The sequence below is a fragment of the Salvelinus alpinus genome, chromosome 13 (genome assembly GCF_045679555.1).
Source record: "Salvelinus alpinus chromosome 13, SLU_Salpinus.1, whole genome shotgun sequence".
In the NCBI taxonomy this organism is placed as follows: domain Eukaryota; kingdom Metazoa; phylum Chordata; class Actinopteri; order Salmoniformes; family Salmonidae; genus Salvelinus; species Salvelinus alpinus.
This window is the reverse complement of record NC_092098.1, coordinates 57,890,193-57,912,728: the sequence shown is the minus strand read 5'-3', so window position 1 is coordinate 57,912,728 and position 22,536 is coordinate 57,890,193. Positions and strand designations below refer to the sequence as shown.

At 53.7% G+C, this 22,536-nt stretch overlaps 1 protein-coding gene across 1 annotated transcript in view; it reads left to right on the top strand.

Annotated features, from left to right (window-relative positions):
• The first annotated feature begins 434 nt into the window (after positions 1–434).
• Positions 435–22,536, top strand: part of heatr6 (HEAT repeat containing 6) — a 79,983-nt gene continuing 57,881 nt past the window's right edge. Inside the window, exons 1-2 of the mRNA XM_071339894.1 lie at positions 435–803; positions 11,158–11,265. Of these exons, the coding sequence (XP_071195995.1) occupies positions 510–803; positions 11,158–11,265 (402 nt within the window). The 5' untranslated portion in view covers positions 435–509. The remainder of the gene's footprint in view (positions 804–11,157; positions 11,266–22,536) is intronic.

Below are 22,536 nucleotides of genomic sequence, written 5' to 3'. Positions count from 1 at the left end.
AGAGAGCATACTGCTGCTCACTGCCTTTTTGAGCTGCTTCAAGACATCAGAAGCAGTGGAACTCCATCAACCAGGAACTGACACATCACTACATTTTGAAAGCGACCGATTCTTGTTTATAATAAAACAAGTAATATTTCAAATATCTTATTAATATTAGATATAAATAGTAACCTGTGCACTGGATATACATTTGTGAAAACGGTTCAAGATTAGATATTGTGGATTTAAAATAGCTGTGGGTTTATTCTTGGGTTTATTCTTTCTGGGATTAGAAGCTGCACAGAACAGGAAACCGCCACTATTATTTCACTTTCTTAGAGGAACAGGACTAATGAAGAGAATTGAATGTGGTCCGTGACTGGCCTCACACTCCATAACAGTAGATTGCGGTGTGTGCACCTTAAAACTTGGATGCGATCCACCAACCCCGAAGAAGAAGAAACGGGAAACCACGCGTTGACCTGCCAACCCCGGATGTACCATTGCAGCAGAGTTTTTCCTGAAAGATGGCTGCCAGAGAAACGTTGTCACCAGGCTCTAGTCCTCCAATGTCTTCCAGCCTAGCCGGTATTAACGACGGTGTGTCAGTAGCGCTATCACCAGATGCGGTCCCGTTCAGCCCGCTGGCTCCGGGGGACCGGGAGGAGATGGGTTCGGTGGCGGCGCAGTTCTCCCACTACGCATCCAAGCTCGTCTCCCTGCGAGCCGGAGATTCAGGCAGCCTGAAGACACAACTCAACCTGCTGTTCGACCAACTCATCTCTGAAAACTACAGCCCGAACCACAACATACGACCTGAGGTACAGTAGCAGTGATGAAGCTATGGACATTTTAACTTTAAACTTAGACAGTGAGCTTGCTAGCTACTGGGATTTTGGTAAGTCAATATTGCTTGAAATGGACAATTTACGTTTGTAGCTTGCATTTGAAGTTTGTTAACGAAGAGGTTTCAAAACAGCCTGTTTAACTAAAGCCCGTGGCAACGTGTTTCTGTCCTTAAGGCTTCAATATCTTTGCTTAACCTACGGGATTTAACCGAAGATGTTTGGCATCCATTACTCGTTGTTACAGTTTGGTGTAGTGTAGAGAATATTCGACCAGCCTCGGTGATACTATCTTCTTCTGCATTGTCCAAACGTGTTATCTTTTTAAAATGTCCTGTTGCATTACCCGTTAGGCTGTCCACCCCCACGGTGCTCAGGATGCGTTACCCGTTAGGCTGTCCACCCCCCACGGTGCTCAGGGTGCGTTACCCGTTAGGCTGTCCACCCCCCACGGTGCTCAGGATGCTTACCCGTTAGGCTGTCCACCCCCCACGGTGCTCAGGGTGCGTTACCCGTTAGGCTGTCCACCCCCCCACGGTGCTCAGGGTGCGTTACCCGTTAGGCTGTCCACCCCCCCACGGTGCTCAGGGTGCGTTACCCGTTAGGCTGTCCACCCCCCCACGGTGCTCAGGGTGCGTTACCCGTTAGGCTGTCCACCCCCCCCCACGGTGCTCAGGGTGCGTTACCCGTTAGGCTGTCTACCCCCCACGGTGCTCAGGGTGCGTTACCCGTTAGGCTGTCCACCCCCCCCACGGTGCTCAGGGTGCGTTACCCGTTAGGCTGTCCACCCCCCCACGGGTGCTCAGGGTGCGTTACCCGTTAGGCTGTCCACCCCCCCCACGGTGCTCAGGGTGCGTTACCCGTTAGGCTGTCCACCCCCCCCACGGTGCTCAGGGTGCGTTACCCGTTAGGCTGTCCACCCCCCCACGGTGCTCAGGGTGCGTTACCCGTTAGGCTGTCCACCCCTCCACGGTGCTCAGGGTGCGTTACCCGTTAGGCTGTCCACCCCTCCACGGTGCTCAGGATGACAGAAATCACATGTACATTAAGGTAATGCATCATAACAGAACATGGTAATGAAGCAGCTGATAAAACGTGCAAATAGCTGGAGAACACCATTCTATCAGTGCACCTGATAGCGGTTCCATGTGTGACAGAGATGAACCTCTGTTAGAAACTCTAAAGATGAAACGACTAGGATGGTCACTTTTGGCTTCTGGACAACAAAAGAAAGTTGTGAAAACCAATAGGGCTGTAGAGAAATGACAGAACACTAGAGAAATGGCATCGTGGTGGATCCAATAGAACAGTAGAGAAATGGCATTGTGGTGGATCCAATAGAACACTAGAGAAATGGCATCGTGGTGGATCCAATAGAACACTAGAGAAATGGCATCGTGGTGGATCCAATAGAACACTAGAGAAATGGCATCGTGGTGGATCCAATAGAACACTAGAGAAATGGCATCGTGGTGGATCCAATAGAACACTAGAGAAATGACAGAACACTAGAGAAATGGCATCGTGGTGGATCCAATAGAACACTAGAGAAATGGCATCGTGGTGGATCCAATAGAACACTAGAGAAATGGCATCGTGGTGGATCCAATAGAACACTAGAGAAATGGCATCGTGGTGGATCCAATAGAACACTAGAGAAATGGCATTGTGGTGGATCCAATAGAACACTAGAGAAATGGCATCGTGGTGGATCCAATAGAACACTAGAGAAATGGCATCGTGGTGGATCCAATAGAACACTAGAGAAATGGCATCGTGGTGGATCCAATAGAACACTAGAGAAATGACAGAACACTAGAGAAATGGCATCGTGGTGGATCCAATAGAACACTAGAGAAATGGCATCGTGGTGGATCCAATAGAACACTAGAGAAATGGCATCGTGGTGGATCCAATAGAACACTAGAGAAATGGCATCGTGGTGGATCCAATAGAACACTAGAGAAATGGCATCGTGGTGGATCCAATAGAACACTAGAGAAATGGCATCGTGGTGGATCCAATAGAACACTAGATAGAAATGGCATTGTGGTGGATCCAATAGAACACTAGATAGAAATGGCATCGTGGTGGATCCAATAGAACGCTAGAGAAATGGCATCGTGGTGGATCCAATAGAACACTAGAGAAATGACATCGTGGTGGATCCAATAGAACACTAGAGAAATGGCATCGTGGTGGATCCAATAGAACACTAGAGAAATGGCATCGTGGTGGATCCAATAGAACACTAGAGAAATGACAGAACACTAGAGAAATGGCATCGTGGTGGATCCAATAGAACACTAGAGAAATGGCATCGTGGTGGATCCAATAGAACACTAGAGAAATGGCATCGTGGTGGATCCAATAGAACACTAGAGAAATGGCATCGTGGTGGATCCAATAGAACACTAGAGAAATGGCATCGTGGTGGATCCAATAGAACACTAGAGAAATGGCATCGTGGTGGATCCAATAGAACACTAGAGAAATGACAGAACACTAGAGAAATGGCATCGTGGTGGATCCAATAGAACACTAGAGAAATGGCATCGTGGTGGATCCAATAGAACACTAGAGAAATGGCATCGTGGTGGATCCAATAGAACACTAGAGAAATGGCATCGTGGTGGATCCAATAGAACACTAGAGAAATGGCATCGTGGTGGATCCAATAGAACACTAGAGAAATGGCATCGTGGTGGATCCAATAGAACACTAGAGAAATGGCATCGTGGTGGATCCAATAGAACACTAGATAGAAATGGCATCGTGGTGGATCCAATAGAACACTAGATAGAAATGGCATCGTGGTGGATCCAATAGAACACTAGAGAAATGACATCGTGGTGGATCCAATAGAACACTAGAGAAATGGCATTGTGGTGGATCCAATAGAACACTAGAGAAATGGCATCGTGGTGGATCCAATAGAACACTAGAGAAATGACAGAACACTAGAGAAATGGCATCGTGGTGGATCCAATAGAACACTAGAGAAATGACATCGTGGTGGATCCAATAGAACACTAGAGAAATGACAGAACACTAGAGAAATGGCATCGTGGTGGATCCAATAGAACACTAGAGAAATGGCATCGTGGTGGATCCAATAGAACAGTAGAGAAATGGCATTGTGGTGGATCCAATAGAACACTAGAGAAATGGCATCGTGGTGGATCCAATAGAACACTAGAGAAATGGCATCGTGGTGGATCCAATAGAACACTAGAGAAATGGCATCGTGGTGGATCCAATAGAACACTAGAGAAATGGCATCGTGGTGGATCCAATAGAACACTAGAGAAATGACAGAACACTAGAGAAATGGCATCGTGGTGGATCCAATAGAACACTAGAGAAATGGCATCGTGGTGGATCCAATAGAACACTAGAGAAATGGCATCGTGGTGGATCCAATAGAACACTAGAGAAATGGCATCGTGGTGGATCCAATAGAACACTAGAGAAATGGCATTGTGGTGGATCCAATAGAACACTAGAGAAATGGCATCGTGGTGGATCCAATAGAACACTAGAGAAATGGCATCGTGGTGGATCCAATAGAACACTAGAGAAATGGCATCGTGGTGGATCCAATAGAACACTAGAGAAATGACAGAACACTAGAGAAATGGCATCGTGGTGGATCCAATAGAACACTAGAGAAATGGCATCGTGGTGGATCCAATAGAACACTAGAGAAATGGCATCGTGGTGGATCCAATAGAACACTAGAGAAATGGCATCGTGGTGGATCCAATAGAACACTAGAGAAATGGCATCGTGGTGGATCCAATAGAACACTAGAGAAATGGCATCGTGGTGGATCCAATAGAACACTAGATAGAAATGGCATTGTGGTGGATCCAATAGAACACTAGATAGAAATGGCATCGTGGTGGATCCAATAGAACGCTAGAGAAATGGCATCGTGGTGGATCCAATAGAACACTAGAGAAATGACATCGTGGTGGATCCAATAGAACACTAGAGAAATGGCATCGTGGTGGATCCAATAGAACACTAGAGAAATGGCATCGTGGTGGATCCAATAGAACACTAGAGAAATGACAGAACACTAGAGAAATGGCATCGTGGTGGATCCAATAGAACACTAGAGAAATGGCATCGTGGTGGATCCAATAGAACACTAGAGAAATGGCATCGTGGTGGATCCAATAGAACACTAGAGAAATGGCATCGTGGTGGATCCAATAGAACACTAGAGAAATGGCATCGTGGTGGATCCAATAGAACACTAGAGAAATGGCATCGTGGTGGATCCAATAGAACACTAGAGAAATGACAGAACACTAGAGAAATGGCATCGTGGTGGATCCAATAGAACACTAGAGAAATGGCATCGTGGTGGATCCAATAGAACACTAGAGAAATGGCATCGTGGTGGATCCAATAGAACACTAGAGAAATGGCATCGTGGTGGATCCAATAGAACACTAGAGAAATGGCATCGTGGTGGATCCAATAGAACACTAGAGAAATGGCATCGTGGTGGATCCAATAGAACACTAGAGAAATGGCATCGTGGTGGATCCAATAGAACACTAGATAGAAATGGCATCGTGGTGGATCCAATAGAACACTAGATAGAAATGGCATCGTGGTGGATCCAATAGAACACTAGAGAAATGACATCGTGGTGGATCCAATAGAACACTAGAGAAATGGCATTGTGGTGGATCCAATAGAACACTAGAGAAATGGCATCGTGGTGGATCCAATAGAACACTAGAGAAATGACAGAACACTAGAGAAATGGCATCGTGGTGGATCCAATAGAACACTAGAGAAATGACATCGTGGTGGATCCAATAGAACACTAGAGAAATGACAGAACACTAGAGAAATGGCATCGTGGTGGATCCAATAGAACACTAGAGAAATGGCATCGTGGTGGATCCAATAGAACAGTAGAGAAATGGCATTGTGGTGGATCCAATAGAACACTAGAGAAATGGCATCGTGGTGGATCCAATAGAACACTAGAGAAATGGCATCGTGGTGGATCCAATAGAACACTAGAGAAATGGCATCGTGGTGGATCCAATAGAACACTAGAGAAATGGCATCGTGGTGGATCCAATAGAACACTAGAGAAATGACAGAACACTAGAGAAATGGCATCGTGGTGGATCCAATAGAACACTAGAGAAATGGCATCGTGGTGGATCCAATAGAACACTAGAGAAATGGCATCGTGGTGGATCCAATAGAACACTAGAGAAATGGCATCGTGGTGGATCCAATAGAACACTAGAGAAATGGCATTGTGGTGGATCCAATAGAACACTAGAGAAATGGCATCGTGGTGGATCCAATAGAACACTAGAGAAATGGCATCGTGGTGGATCCAATAGAACACTAGAGAAATGGCATCGTGGTGGATCCAATAGAACACTAGAGAAATGACAGAACACTAGAGAAATGGCATCGTGGTGGATCCAATAGAACACTAGAGAAATGGCATCGTGGTGGATCCAATAGAACACTAGAGAAATGGCATCGTGGTGGATCCAATAGAACACTAGAGAAATGGCATCGTGGTGGATCCAATAGAACACTAGAGAAATGGCATCGTGGTGGATCCAATAGAACACTAGAGAAATGGCATCGTGGTGGATCCAATAGAACACTAGATAGAAATGGCATTGTGGTGGATCCAATAGAACACTAGATAGAAATGGCATCGTGGTGGATCCAATAGAACGCTAGAGAAATGGCATCGTGGTGGATCCAATAGAACACTAGAGAAATGACATCGTGGTGGATCCAATAGAACACTAGAGAAATGGCATCGTGGTGGATCCAATAGAACACTAGAGAAATGGCATCGTGGTGGATCCAATAGAACACTAGAGAAATGACAGAACACTAGAGAAATGGCATCGTGGTGGATCCAATAGAACACTAGAGAAATGGCATCGTGGTGGATCCAATAGAACACTAGAGAAATGGCATCGTGGTGGATCCAATAGAACACTAGAGAAATGGCATCGTGGTGGATCCAATAGAACACTAGAGAAATGGCATCGTGGTGGATCCAATAGAACACTAGAGAAATGGCATCGTGGTGGATCCAATAGAACACTAGAGAAATGACAGAACACTAGAGAAATGGCATCGTGGTGGATCCAATAGAACACTAGAGAAATGGCATCGTGGTGGATCCAATAGAACACTAGAGAAATGGCATCGTGGTGGATCCAATAGAACACTAGAGAAATGGCATCGTGGTGGATCCAATAGAACACTAGAGAAATGGCATCGTGGTGGATCCAATAGAACACTAGAGAAATGGCATCGTGGTGGATCCAATAGAACACTAGAGAAATGGCATCGTGGTGGATCCAATAGAACACTAGATAGAAATGGCATCGTGGTGGATCCAATAGAACACTAGATAGAAATGGCATCGTGGTGGATCCAATAGAACACTAGAGAAATGACATCGTGGTGGATCCAATAGAACACTAGAGAAATGGCATTGTGGTGGATCCAATAGAACACTAGAGAAATGGCATCGTGGTGGATCCAATAGAACACTAGAGAAATGACAGAACACTAGAGAAATGGCATCGTGGTGGATCCAATAGAACACTAGAGAAATGACATCGTGGTGGATCCAATAGAACACTAGAGAAATGACAGAACACTAGAGAAATGGCATCGTGGTGGATCCAATAGAACACTAGAGAAATGGCATCGTGGTGGATCCAATAGAACACTAGAGAAATGGCATCGTGGTGGATCCAATAGAACACTAGAGAAATGGCATCGTGGTGGATCCAATAGAACACTAGAGAAATGGCATCGTGGTGGATCCAATAGAACACTAGAGAAATGGCATCGTGGTGGATCCAATAGAACACTAGAGAAATGGCATCGTGGTGGATCCAATAGAACACTAGAGAAATGGCATCGTGGTGGATCCAATAGAACACTAGAGAAATGGCATCGTGGTGGATCCAATAGAACACTAGAGAAATGGCATCGTGGTGGATCCAATAGAACACTAGAGAAATGGCATCGTGGTGGATCCAATAGAACACTAGAGAAATGGCATCGTGGTGGATCCAATAGAACACTAGAGAAATGGCATCGTGGTGGATCCAATAGAACACTAGAGGAATGGCATCGTGGTGGATCCAGTAGAACACTAGAGAAATGGCATCGTGGTGGATCCAATAGAACACTAGAGAAATGGCATCGTGGTGGATCCAATAGAACACTAGAGAAATGGCATCGTGGTGGATCCAATAGAACACTAGAGAAATGGCATCGTGGTGGATCCAATAGAACACTAGAGAAATGACAGAACACTAGAGAAATGGCATTGTGGTGGATCCAATAGAACACTAGAGAAATGACATCGTGGTGGATCCAATAGAACACTAGAGAAATGACAGAACACTAGAGAAATGGCATCGTGGTGGATCCAATAGAACACTAGAGAAATGGCATCGTGGTGGATCCAATAGAACACTAGAGAAATGGCATCGTGGTGGATCCAATAGAACACTAGAGAAATGGCATCGTGGTGGATCCAATAGAACACTAGAGAAATGGCATCGTGGTGGATCCAATAGAACACTAGAGAAATGGCATCGTGGTGGATCCAATAGAACACTAGAGAAATGGCATCGTGGTGGATCCAATAGAACACTAGAGAAATGGCATCGTGGTGGATCCAATAGAACACTAGAGAAATGGCATTGTGGTGGATCCAATAGAACACTAGAGAAATGGCATCGTGGTGGATCCAATAGAACACTAGAGAAATGGCATCGTGGTGGATCCAATAGAACACTAGAGAAATGGCATCGTGGTGGATCCAATAGAACACTAGAGAAATGGCATCGTGGTGGATCCAGTCAAAAGTTTGGACACACCTACTCATTCAAGGGTTTTTCTTTTCTTTTGACTATTTCCTACATTGTAGAATAATAGTGACGACATCACAACTATGAAATAACACATATGGAATCATGTACTAACCAAAAAAGTGTTGAACAAATCAAAATATACTTTATAATTTAAGATTCTTCAAGTAGCCACCCTTTTCCTTGATGACAGCTTTGCAAACTCTTGGCATTCTCTCAACCAGCTTCACCTGGAAGGCTTTTCCAACAGTCTTGAAGGAGTTCCCACATATGCTGAGCACTTGTTGGCTGCTTTTCCTTCACTCTGCGGTCCAACTCATCCCAAACCATCTCAATTGGGTTGAGGTCGGGTGATTGTGGCAGCCAGGTCATCTGATGCAGCCCTCCATCACTCTCCTTCTTGGTCAAATAGCCCTTTCATAGCCTGGAGGTGTGTTGGGTCATTGTCCTGTTTAAGAACAAATGATAGTCCCACTAAGCCCAAACCAGATGGGATGGAGTATCACTGCAGAATGCTGTGGTAGCCATGTTGGTTAAGTGTGCCTTGAATTCTAAATAATCACAGTCAGTGTCACCAGCAAAGCACCATCACACCACCTCCATGCTTCACGGTGGGAACCACACATGGGGACATCATCCGTTCATCTACTCTGCGTCTCACAAAGACACAGCGGTTGGAACCAAAAATCTCAAATTTGGAGGCATCAGACCAAAGGACATATTTGGCTCCCGAGTGGTTCAGCTGTCTACAGCACTGCATCTCAGTGCCAGAGGTGTCACTACAGACCCTGGTTCAGCTGTCTACAGCACTGCATCTCAGTGCCAGAGGTGTCACTACAGACCCTGGTTCAGCTGTCTACAGCACTGCATCTCAGTGCCAGAGGTGTCACTACAGACCCTGGTTCAGCTGTCTACAGCACTGCATCTCAGTGCCAGAGGTGTCACTACAGATCCTGGTTCAGCTGTCTACAGCACTGCATCTCAGTGCCAGAGGTGTCACTACAGACCCTGGTTCAGCTGTCTACAGCACTGCATCTCAGTGCCAGAGGTGTCACTACAGACCCTGGTTCAGCTGTCTACAGCACTGCATCTCAGTGCCAGAGGTGTCACTACAGATCCTGGTTTGATTCCAGGCTCTATCACACAACCGGCCGTGATTGGGAGTCCCATAGGGCGGCGCACAATTGGCCCAGCGTCATCCGGGTTTGGCCGGGGTAGGCCGTCATTGTAAATAAGAATTTGTTCTTAACTGACTTGCCTAGTTAAAGGTTAAATTTAAAAAATCCATCTATCTAATGTCAATTTCTCGTGTTTCTTGGCCTGATTCCCGCAGTCTCCTCTGAACAGTTGATGTTGAGATGTCTGTTACTTGAACTCTGTGAAGCATTTATTTGGGCTGCAATTTCTGAGGCTGGTAACTCTAATGAACTTATCCTCTGCAGCAGAGGTAACTCTGGGTCTTCCTTTCCTGTGGCGGTCCTCATGAGAACCAGTTTCATCATAGCGCTTTGTTTTTTTTTACTGCACTTGAAGAAACTTTCGAAGTTCGTGAAATGTTTGTTATTGACTGAACATGTCTTAAAATAATGATGGATCGTCATTGTCATTTTAGCTGTTCTTGCCATAATATGGACTTGGTCTTTTTTATCTTCTGTATACCACCCCTACCTTGTGACAACACAACTGATTGGCTCAAACACATTAAGAAGGAAAGAAATTCCACAAATGTACTTTTAGCAAGGCACACCTGTTAATTGAAATGCATTCCAGGTGACTACCTCATGAAGCTGGTTGAGAGTGCCAAGAGTGTGCAAAGCTGTCATCAAGGCAAAGGGTGGCTACTTTTAAGAGTCTAAAATATATTTTATATTAAACAACGTAATAATGCCGATGCGTGCATACTAACAGGTGTTTACATGGTTTTGCGCATGTGCCAGGTAATAGCAATTTCAGCTTTAGTACCGGCGGTTGAGTCGGGTAAACAATATTTTACTTTGGATATTTTGTCTCAAATTTCGAACAGCTGAAGGACCAGCCGCATAGACAACAGGTGGAATAAGTTTAAATGTAAAATGAGTAAACATTCTGGCTTGTAAGGCACATGTCCAGGGTTCTGCAGTGCTTTGATTGACTGTCAAGACTTGTTCAGTCTGATTTACTAGACGAGTAGCAAAGCTCATGTTGGCTGTAATAGAGATCGTTTCTGGTCCCCCACAAAAGTGCACTTGTTCACGTCATATTATCTAATTTGAAAGGAAATGACTGGTATATGATGATGGAACACCCTGTAGGACATGCCTCCACCAATCCCATGCTTTTAGATTTGTAGGAAGTAGTAAACAAGTGTACACTTAAGGAGAAAGGAGATGTTTTTGGGACGCACACCTTCTGCTTACTGGTTGTCTGTGGTTGTCTGTTGACAGGAAGTGTGCGCGCTGCTCATCCACGTGACCCGCCTGGTTCCTCTCAGCCAGGAGCACTTGGTCGTCAAGCTATGTCAGCTTACACACCACCTCCTCAACCAGCTACAGGTATCCCCCCCCCCACACACCACCTCCTCAACCAGCTACAGGTATCCCCCCCCCACACACCACCTCCTCAACCAGCTACAGGTATCACCACCTCCTCAACCAGCTACAGGTATCCCCCCCCCACACACCACCTCCTCAACCAGCTACAGGTATCCCCCCCCCCCCCCCCACACCACCTCCTCAACCAGCTACAGTTATCCCCCCCCCCCCCCCCACACACACCACCTCCTCAACCAGCTACAGGTATCCCCCCCCCCCACACACCACCTCCTCAACCAGCTACAGTTATCCCCCCCCCCCACACCACCTCCTCAACCAGCTACAGGTATCCCCCCCCCAACACACCACCTCCTCAACCAGCTACAGGTATCCCCCCCCCCCAACACACCACCTCCTCAACCAGCTACAGTTATCCCCCCCCCCCCACACACCACCTCCTCAACCAGCTACAGGTATCCCCCCCCAACACACCGCCTCCTCAACCAGCTACAGGTATCCCCCCCACACACCGCCTCCTCAACCAGCTACAGGTACCCCCCCCCCCACACACCACCTCCTCAACCAGCTACAGGTATCCCCCCCCCACACACCACCTCCTCAACCAGCTACAGGTATTCCCCCCCCAACACACACCGTCTCCTCAACCAGCTACAGGTATCCCCCCCCAACACACACCGCCTCCTCAACCAGCTACAGGTATCCCCCCCAACACACACCGCCTCCTCAACCAGCTACAGTTATCCCCCCCCCCCACACACCACCTCCTCAACCAGCTACAGGTATCCCCCCCCCCCCCCACACACCACCTCCTCAACCAGCTACAGGTATCCCCCCCCCCACACCACCTCCTCAACCAGCTACAGTTATCCCCCCCCCCCCCAACACACCACCTCCTCAACCAGCTACAGGTATCCCCCCCCAACACACCACCTCCTCAACCAGCTACAGGTATCCCCCCCAACACACCACCTCCTCAACCAGCTACAGGTATCCCCCCACACACCACCTCCTCAACCAGCTACAGGTACCCCCCCACACACCACCTCCTCAACCAGCTACAGGTATCCCCCCCCCACACACCACCTCCTCAACCAGCTACAGGTACCCCCCCACACACCTTCTCCTCAACCAGCTACAGGTATCCCCCCCCCCCCACACACCACCTCCTCAACCAGCTACAGGTATTCCCCCCCCAACACACACCGCCTCCTCAACCAGCTACAGGTATCCCCCCCCAACACACACCGCCTCCTCAACCAGCTACAGGTATCCCCCCCAACACACACCGCCTCCTCAACCAGCTACAGGTATCCCCCCAACACACACCGCCTCCTCAACCAGCTACAGGTATCCCCCCCCCAACACACCGCCTCCTCAACCAGCTACAGGTATCCCCCCCCCAACACACCGCCTCCTCAACCAGCTACAGGTATCCCCCCCAACATACCGCCTCCTCAACCAGCTACAGGTATCCCCCCCCCAACATACCGCCTCCTCAACCAGCTACAGGTATCCCCCCCCACACACCTTCTCCTCAACCAGCTACAGGTATCCCCCCCACACACCGCCTCCTCAACCAGCTACAGGTACCCCCGCACACACCACCTCCTCAACCAGCTACAGGTACCCCCGCACACACCACCTCCTCAACCAGCTACAGGTATCCCCCCCCCAACACACACCACCTCCTCAACCAGCTACAGGTATCCCCCCCCCAACACACACCACCTCCTCAACCAGCTACAGGTATCCCCCTCCCAACACACACCGCCTCCTCAACCAGCTACACGTATCACCACCTCCTCAACCAGCTACAGGTATCCCCCCCCCAACACACACACCGCCTCCTCAACCAGCTACAGGTATCCCCCCCCCCAACACACACACCGCCTCAACCAGCTACAGGTATCCCCCCCCAACACACACACCGCCTCAACCAGCTACAGGTATCCCCCCCCAACACACACCGCCTCCTCAACCAGCTACAGGTATCCCCCCCAACACACACCGCCTCCTCAACCAGCTACAGGTATCCCCCCCCAACACACACCGCCTCCTCAACCAGTTACAGGTATCCCCCCCCCAACACACACCGCCTCCTCAACCAGCTACAGGTATCCCCCCCCCCCCCCACACACACACCGCCTCCTCAACCAGCTACAGGTATCCCCCCCCCCCCCCACACACACCGCCTCCTCAACCAGCTACAGGTATCCCCCCCCCCCACACCACCTCCTCAACCAGCAACAGGTACCCCCCCCCCCCCCCCCCACACACCACCTCCTCAACCAGCTACAGTTATCCCCCCCCCCCCCTCCAACACACCACCTCCACAACCAGCTACAGGTATCCCCCCACACACCACCTCCTCAACCAGCTACAGGTACCCCCCTACACACCACCTCCTCAACCAGCTACAGGTATCCCCCCCCCCCACACACCACCTCCTCAACCAGCTACAGGTACCCCCCCACACACCTTCTCCTCAACCAGCTACAGGTATCCCCCCCCCCACACACCACCTCCTCAACCAGCTACAGGTATCCCCCCCCCAACACACACCACCTCCTCAACCAGCTACAGGTATCCCCCCCCCAACACACACCGCCTCCTCAACCAGCTACAGGTATCCCCCCCCCAACACACACCGCCTCCTCAACCAGCTACAGGTATCCCCCCCCCCAACACACACCGCCTCCTCAACCAGCTACAGGTATCCCCCCCAACACACACCGCCTCCTCAACCAGCTACAGGTATCCCCCCCAACACACACCGCCTCCTCAACCAGCTACAGGTATCCCCCCCCCCCCCCCCACACACACCGCCTCCTCAACCAGCTACAGGTATCCCCCCCCCCCCCCCCACACACACACCGCCTCCTCAACCAGCTACAGGTATCCCCCCCCCCCCACACACACCGCCTCCTCAACCAGCTACAGGTATCCCCCCCCCCACACCACCTCCTCAACCAGCAACAGGTACCCCCCCCCCCCCCCCCCCACCTCCTCATCCAGCTACAGTTATCCCCCCCCCCCTCCAACACACCACCTCCACAACCAGCTACAGGTATCCCCCCCAACACACCACCTCCTCAACCAGCTACAGGTATCCCCCCACACACCACCTCCTCAACCAGCTACAGGTACCCCCCTACACACCACCTCCTCAACCAGCTACAGGTATCCCCCCCCCCACACACCACCTCCTCAACCAGCTACAGGTACCCCCCCACACACCTTCTCCTCAACCAGCTACAGGTATCCCCCCCCCCACACACCACCTCCTCAACCAGCTACAGGTATCCCCCCCCAAACACACACCGCCTCCTCAACCAGCTACAGGTATCCCCCCCCCAACACACACCGCCTCCTCAACCAGCTACAGGTATCCCCCCCCCAACACACACCGCCTCCTCAACCAGCTACAGGTATCCCCCCCAACACACACCGCCTCCTCAACCAGCTACAGGTATCCCCCCCAACACACACCGCCTCCTCAACCAGCTACAGGTATCCCCCCCCCAACACACACCGCCTCCTCAACCAGCTACAGGTATCCCCCCCCCAACACACCGCCTCCTCAACCAGCTACAGGTATCCCCCCCCCAACACACCGCCTCCTCAACCAGCTACAGGTATCCCCCCCCCAACACACCGCCTCCTCAACCAGCTACAGGTATCCCCCCCCCAACACACCGCCTCCTCAACCAGCTACAGGTACCCCCCCCACACACCGCCTCCTCAACCAGCTACAGGTACCCCCCCACACACCACCTCCTCAACCAGCTACAGGTATCCCCCCCCCAACACACACCACCTCCTCAACCAGCTACAGGTATCCCCCCCCCAACACACACCGCCTCCTCAACCATCTACAGGTATCACCACCTCCTCAACCAGCTACAGGTATCCCCCCCCCCACACACACACCGCCTCCTCAACCAGCTACAGGTATCACCACCTCCTCAACCAGCTACAGGTATCCCCCCCCCAACACACACACCGCCTCAACCAGCTACAGGTACCCCCCCCCCAACACACACACCGCCTCAACCAGCTACAGGTATCCCCCCCCCAACACACACCGCCTCCTCAACCAGCTACAGGTATCCCCCCCAACACACACCGCCTCCTCAACCAGCTACAGGTATCCCCCCCCAACACACACCGCCTCCTCAACCAGTTACAGGTATCCCCCCCCAACACACACCGCCTCCTCAACCAGCTACAGGTATCCCCCCCCCCCCCCACGCACACACCGCCTCCTCAACCAGCTACAGGTACCCCCCCCACACACCGCCTCCTCAACCAGCTACAGGTACCCCCCCCACACACCGCCTCCTCAACCAGCTACAGGTACCCCCCCACACACCACCTCCTCAACCAGCTACAGGTATCCCCCCCCCAACACACACCACCTCCTCAACCAGCTACAGGTATCCCCCCCCAACACACACCGCCTCCTCAACCAGCTACAGGTATCACCACCTCCTCAACCAGCTACAGGTATCCCCCCCCCAACACACACACCGCCTCAACCAGCTACAGGTATCCCCCCCCCAACACACACACCGCCTCAACCAGCTACAGGTATCCCCCCCCCCAACACACACCGCCTCCTCAACCAGCTACAGGTATCCCCCCCCCCCCCCCCAACACACACCACCTCCTCAACCAGCTACAGGTATCCCCCCCCCCCCCCCCCCAACACGCACCGCCTCCTCAACCAGCTACAGGTATCCCCCCCCAACACACCGCCTCCTCAACCAGCTACAGGTACCCCCCCACACACCACCTCCTCAACCAGCTACAGGTATCCCCCCCCAACACACCGCCTCCTCAACCAGCTACAGGTACCCCCCCACACACCACCTCCTCAACCAGCTACAGGTATCCCCCCCCAACACACCGCCTCCTCAACCAGCTACAGGTATCCCCCCCACACACCGCCTCCTCAACCAGCTACAGGTACCCCCCCACACACCACCTCCTCAACCAGCTACACGTATCCCCCCCCCCAACACACACCACCTCCTCAACCAGCTACAGGTATCCCCCCCCAACACACACCGCCTCCTCAACCAGCTACAGGTATCACCACCTCCTCAACCAGCTACAGGTATCCCCCCCCCCCAACACACACACCGCCTCCTCAACCAGCTACAGGTATCCCCCCCCAACACACACACCGCCTCAACCAGCTACAGGTTTCCCCCCCCCAACACACACACCGCCTCAACCAGCTACAGGTATCCCCCCCAACACACACCGCCTCCTCAACCAGCTACAGGTATCCCCCCCAACACACACCGCCTCCTCAACCAGCTACAGGTATCCCCCCCACACACACCACCTCCTCAACCAGCTACAGGTATCCCCCCCCAACACACCGCCTCCTCAACCAGCTACAGGTATCCCCCCCACACACCGCCTCCTCAACCAGCTACAGGTACCCCCCCACACACCACCTCCTCAACCAGCTACAGGTATCCCCCCCCCCAACACACACCACCTCCTCAACCAGCTACAGGTATCCCCCCCCCAACACACACCACCTCCTCAACCAGCTACAGGTATCACCCCCCCAACACACACACCGCCTCCTCAACCAGCTACAGGTATCCCCCCCCCAACACACACACCGCCTCAACCAGCTACAGGTATCCCCCCCCCAACACACACCGCCTCCTCAACCAGCTACAGGTATCCCCCCCCCAACACACACCGCCTCCTCAACCAGCTACAGGTATCCCCCCCCAACACACACCGCCTCCTCAACCAGTTACAGGTATCCCCCCCCCAACACACACCACCTCCTCAACCAGTTACAGGTATCCCCCCCCCAACACACACCACCTCCTCAACCAGTTACAGGTATCCCCCCCCCAACACACACCACCTCCTCAACCAGCTACAGGTATCCCCCCCCCAACACACACCACCTCCTCAACCAGCTACAGGTATCCCCCCCCCCCCCCCCCACACACACCGCCTCCTCAACCAGCTACAGGTATCCCCCCCCCCCACACACCGCCTCCTCAACCAGCTACAGGTATCCCCCCCCCAACACACACCGCCTCCTCAACCAGCTACAGGTATCCCCCCCCCCCCCCCCAACACACACCGCCTCCTCAACCAGCTACAGGTATCCCCCCCCCCACACACCGCCTCCTCAACCAGCTACAGGTATCCCCCCCACACACACCACCTCCTCAACCAGCTACAGGTATCCCCCCCCAACACACACCACCTCCTCAACCAGCTACAGGTATCCCCCCCCCCACACACCGCCTCCTCAACCAGCTACAGGTATCCCCCCCCCCACACACCGCCTCCTCAACCAGCTACAGGTATCCCCCCCCAACACACACCGCCTCCTCAACCAGCTACAGGTATCCCCCCCCCAACACACACCGCCTCAACCAGCTACAGGTATCCCCCCCCAACACACACCGCCTCAACCAGCTACAGGTATCCCCCCCCCAACACACACCACCTCCTCAACCAGCTACAGGTATCCCCCCCCCAACACACACCACCTCCTCAACCAGCTACAGGTATCCCCCCCCCAACACACACCACCTCCTCAACCAGCTACAGGTACCCCCCCAACACACACCACCTCCTCAACCAGCTACAGGTACCCCCCCAACACACACCACCTCCTCAACCAGCTACAGGTACCCACCCACACACCACCACCTCCTCAACCAGCTACAGGTATCCCCCCCAACACACACCGCCTCCTCAACCAGCTACAGGTATCCCCCCAACACACACCACCTCCTCAACCAGCTACAGGTATCCCCCCCCCAACACACACCACCTCCTCAACCAGCTACAGGTATCCCCCCCCCAACACACACCACCTCCTCAACCAGCTACAGGTATCCCCCCCCCAACACACACCACCTCCTCAACCAGCTACAGGTACCGCCCCAACACACACCACCTCCTCAACCAGCTACAGGTACCCCCCCAACACACACCACCTCCTCAACCAGCTACAGGTACCCCCCCACACACCACCACCTCCTCAACCAGCTACAGGTACCCCCCCACACACCACCACCTCCTCAACCAGCTACAGGTACCCCCCCACACACCACCACCTCCTCAACCAGCTACAGGTATCCCCCCCAACACACACCACCTCCTCAACCAGCTACAGGTACCCCCCCACACACCACCACCTCCTCAACCAGCTACAGGTATCCCCCCCAACACACACCGCCTCCTCAACCAGCTACAGGTATCCCCCCCACACACACCACCTCCTCAACCAGCTACAGGTATCCCCCCCCCCCACACACCACCACCTCAACCAGCTACAGGTATCCCCCCCCCACACACCACCTCCTCAACCAGCTACAGGTACCCCCCCACACACCTTCTCCTCAACCAGCTACAGGTATCCCCCCCCCACACACCACCTCCTCAACCAGCTACAGGTATCCCCCCCCACACACCACCTCCTCAACCAGCTACAGGTATCCCCCACCCAACACACACCGCCTCCTCAACCAGCTACAGGTATCCCCCCCCAACACACACCGCCTCCTCAACCAGCTACAGGTATCCCCCCCAACACACACCGCCTCCTCAACCAGCTACAGGTATCCCCCCCCAACACACCGCCTCCTCAACCAGCTACAGGTATCCCCCCCCAACACACCGCCTCCTCAACCAGCTACAGGTATCCCCCCCACACACCGCCTCCTCAACCAGCTACAGGTACCCCCCCACACACCACCTCCTCAACCAGCTACAGGTATCCCCCCAACACACACCACCTCCTCAACCAGCTACAGGTATCCCCCCCCCAACACACACCGCCTCCTCAACCAGCTACAGGTATCACCACCTCCTCAACCAGCTACAGGTATCCCCCCCCCAACACACACACCGCCTTCTCAACCAGCTACAGGTATCCCCCCCCCAACACACACACCGCCTCAACCAGCTACAGGTATCCCCCCCCCAACACACACACCGCCTCAACCAGCTACAGGTATCCCCCCCCCAACACACACCGCCTCCTCAACCAGCTACAGGTATCCCCCCCAACACACACCGCCTCCTCAACCAGCTACAGGTATCCCCCCCACACACACCACCTCCTCGACCAGCTACAGGTATCCCCCCCACACACCACCACCTCCTCAACCAGCTACAGGTATCCCCCCCAACACACACCGCCTCCTCAACCAGCTACAGGTATCCCCCCCACACACACCACCTCCTCAACCAGCTACAGGTATCCCCCCCCCCCACACACCACCACCTCAACCAGCTACAGGTATCCCCCCCCCCACACACCACCTCCTCAACCAGCTACAGGTACCCCCCCACACACCTTCTCCTCAACCAGCTACAGGTATCCCCCCCCCACACACCACCTCCTCAACCAGCTACAGGTATCCCCCCCCACACACCACCTCCTCAACCAGCTACAGGTATCCCCCACCCAACACACACCGCCTCCTCAACCAGCTACAGGTATCCCCCCCCAACACACACCGCCTCCTCAACCAGCTACAGGTATCCCCCCCAACACACACCGCCTCCTCAACCAGCTACAGGTATCCCCCCCCAACACACCGCCTCCTCAACCAGCTACAGGTATCCCCCCCCAACACACCGCCTCCTCAACCAGCTACAGGTATCCCCCCCACACACCGCCTCCTCAACCAGCTACAGGTACCCCCCCACACACCACCTCCTCAACCAGCTACAGGTATCCCCCCCCAACACACACCACCTCCTCAACCAGCTACAGGTATCCCCCCAACACACACCACCTCCTCAACCAGCTACAGGTATCCCCCCCCCAACACACACCGCCTCCTCAACCAGCTACAGGTATCACCACCTCCTCAACCAGCTACAGGTATCCCCCCCCCAACACACACACCGCCTTCTCAACCAGCTACAGGTATCCCCCCCCCAACACACACACCGCCTCCTCAACCAGCTACAGGTATCCCCCCCCCAACACACACACCGCCTCAACCAGCTACAGGTATCCCCCCCCCAACACACACCGCCTCCTCAACCAGCTACAGGTATCCCCCCCAACACACACCGCCTCCTCAACCAGCTACAGGTATCCCCCCCACACACACCACCTCCTCGACCAGCTACAGGTATCCCCCCCCCAACACACCGCCTCCTCAACCAGCTACAGGTATCCCCCCCACACACCGCCTCCTCAACCAGCTACAGGTACCCCCCCACACACCACCTCCTCAACCAGCTACAGGTATCCCCCCCCCAACACACACCACCTCCTCAACCAGCTACAGGTATCCCACCCCCAACACACACCACCTCCTCAACCAGCTACAGGTATCCCCCCCCCAACACACACCACCTCCTCAACCAGCTACAGGTATCCCCCCCCAACACACACCGCCTCCTCAACCAGCTACAGGTATCACCACCTCCTCAACCAGCTACAGGTATCCCCCCCCCCAACACACACACCGCCTCAACCAGCTACAGGTATCCCCCCCCCAACACACACACCGCCTCAACCAGCTACAGGTATCCCCCCCCCCAACACACACCGCCTCCTCAACCAGCTACAGGTATCCCCCCCCCCCCCCCCAACACACACCACCTCCTCAACCAGCTACAGGTATCCCCCCCCCCCCCCCCCCCAACACGCACCGCCTCCTCAACCAGCTACAGGTATTCCCCCCCCCCCCCCCCAACACACACCGCCTCCTCAACCAGCTACAGGTATCCCCCCCACACACACCACCTCCTCAACCAGCTACAGGTATCCCCCCCCAACACACCGCCTCCTCAACCAGCTACAGGTATCCCCCCCCAACACACCGCCTCCTCAACCAGCTACAGGTACCCCCCCACACACCACCTCCTCAACCAGCTACAGGTATCCCCCCCCAACACACCGCCTCCTCAACCAGCTACAGGTATCCCCCCCACACACCGCCTCCTCAACCAGCTACAGGTACCCCCCCACACACCACCTCCTCAACCAGCTACACGTATCCCCCCCCCCAACACACACCACCTCCTCAACCAGCTACAGGTATCCCCCCCCAACACACACCGCCTCCTCAACCAGCTACAGGTATCACCACCTCCTCAACCAGCTACAGGTATCCCCCCCCCCCAACACACACACCGCCTCCTCAACCAGCTACAGGTATCCCCCCCCAACACACACACCGCCTCAACCAGCTACAGGTTTCCCCCCCCCAACACACACACCGCCTCAACCAGCTACAGGTATCCCCCCCAACACACACCGCCTCCTCAACCAGCTACAGGTATCCCCCCCAACACACACCGCCTCCTCAACCAGCTACAGGTATCCCCCCCACACACACCACCTCCTCAACCAGCTACAGGTATCCCCCCCCAACACACCGCCTCCTCAACCAGCTACAGGTATCCCCCCCACACACCGCCTCCTCAACCAGCTACAGGTACCCCCCCACACACCACCTCCTCAACCAGCTACAGGTATCCCCCCCCCCAACACACACCACCTCCTCAACCAGCTACAGGTATCCCCCCCCCAACACACACCACCTCCTCAACCAGCTACAGGTATCACCCCCCCAACACACACACCGCCTCCTCAACCAGCTACAGGTATCCCCCCCCCAACACACACACCGCCTCAACCAGCTACAGGTATCCCCCCCCCAACACACACCGCCTCCTCAACCAGCTACAGGTATCCCCCCCCCAACACACACCGCCTCCTCAACCAGCTACAGGTATCCCCCCCCAACACACACCGCCTCCTCAACCAGTTACAGGTATCCCCCCCCCAACACACACCACCTCCTCAACCAGTTACAGGTATCCCCCCCCCAACACACACCACCTCCTCAACCAGTTACAGGTATCCCCCCCCCAACACACACCACCTCCTCAACCAGCTACAGGTATCCCCCCCCCCCCCCCCACACACACCGCCTCCTCAACCAGCTACAGGTATCCCCCCCCCCCACACACCGCCTCCTCAACCAGCTACAGGTATCCCCCCCCCAACACACACCGCCTCCTCAACCAGCTACAGGTATCCCCCCCCCCCCCCAACACACACCGCCTCCTCAACCAGCTACAGGTATCCCCCCCCCCACACACCGCCTCCTCAACCAGCTACAGGTATCCCCCCCACACACACCACCTCCTCAACCAGCTACAGGTATCCCCCCCCAACACACACCACCTCCTCAACCAGCTACAGGTATCCCCCCCCCCACACACCGCCTCCTCAACCAGCTA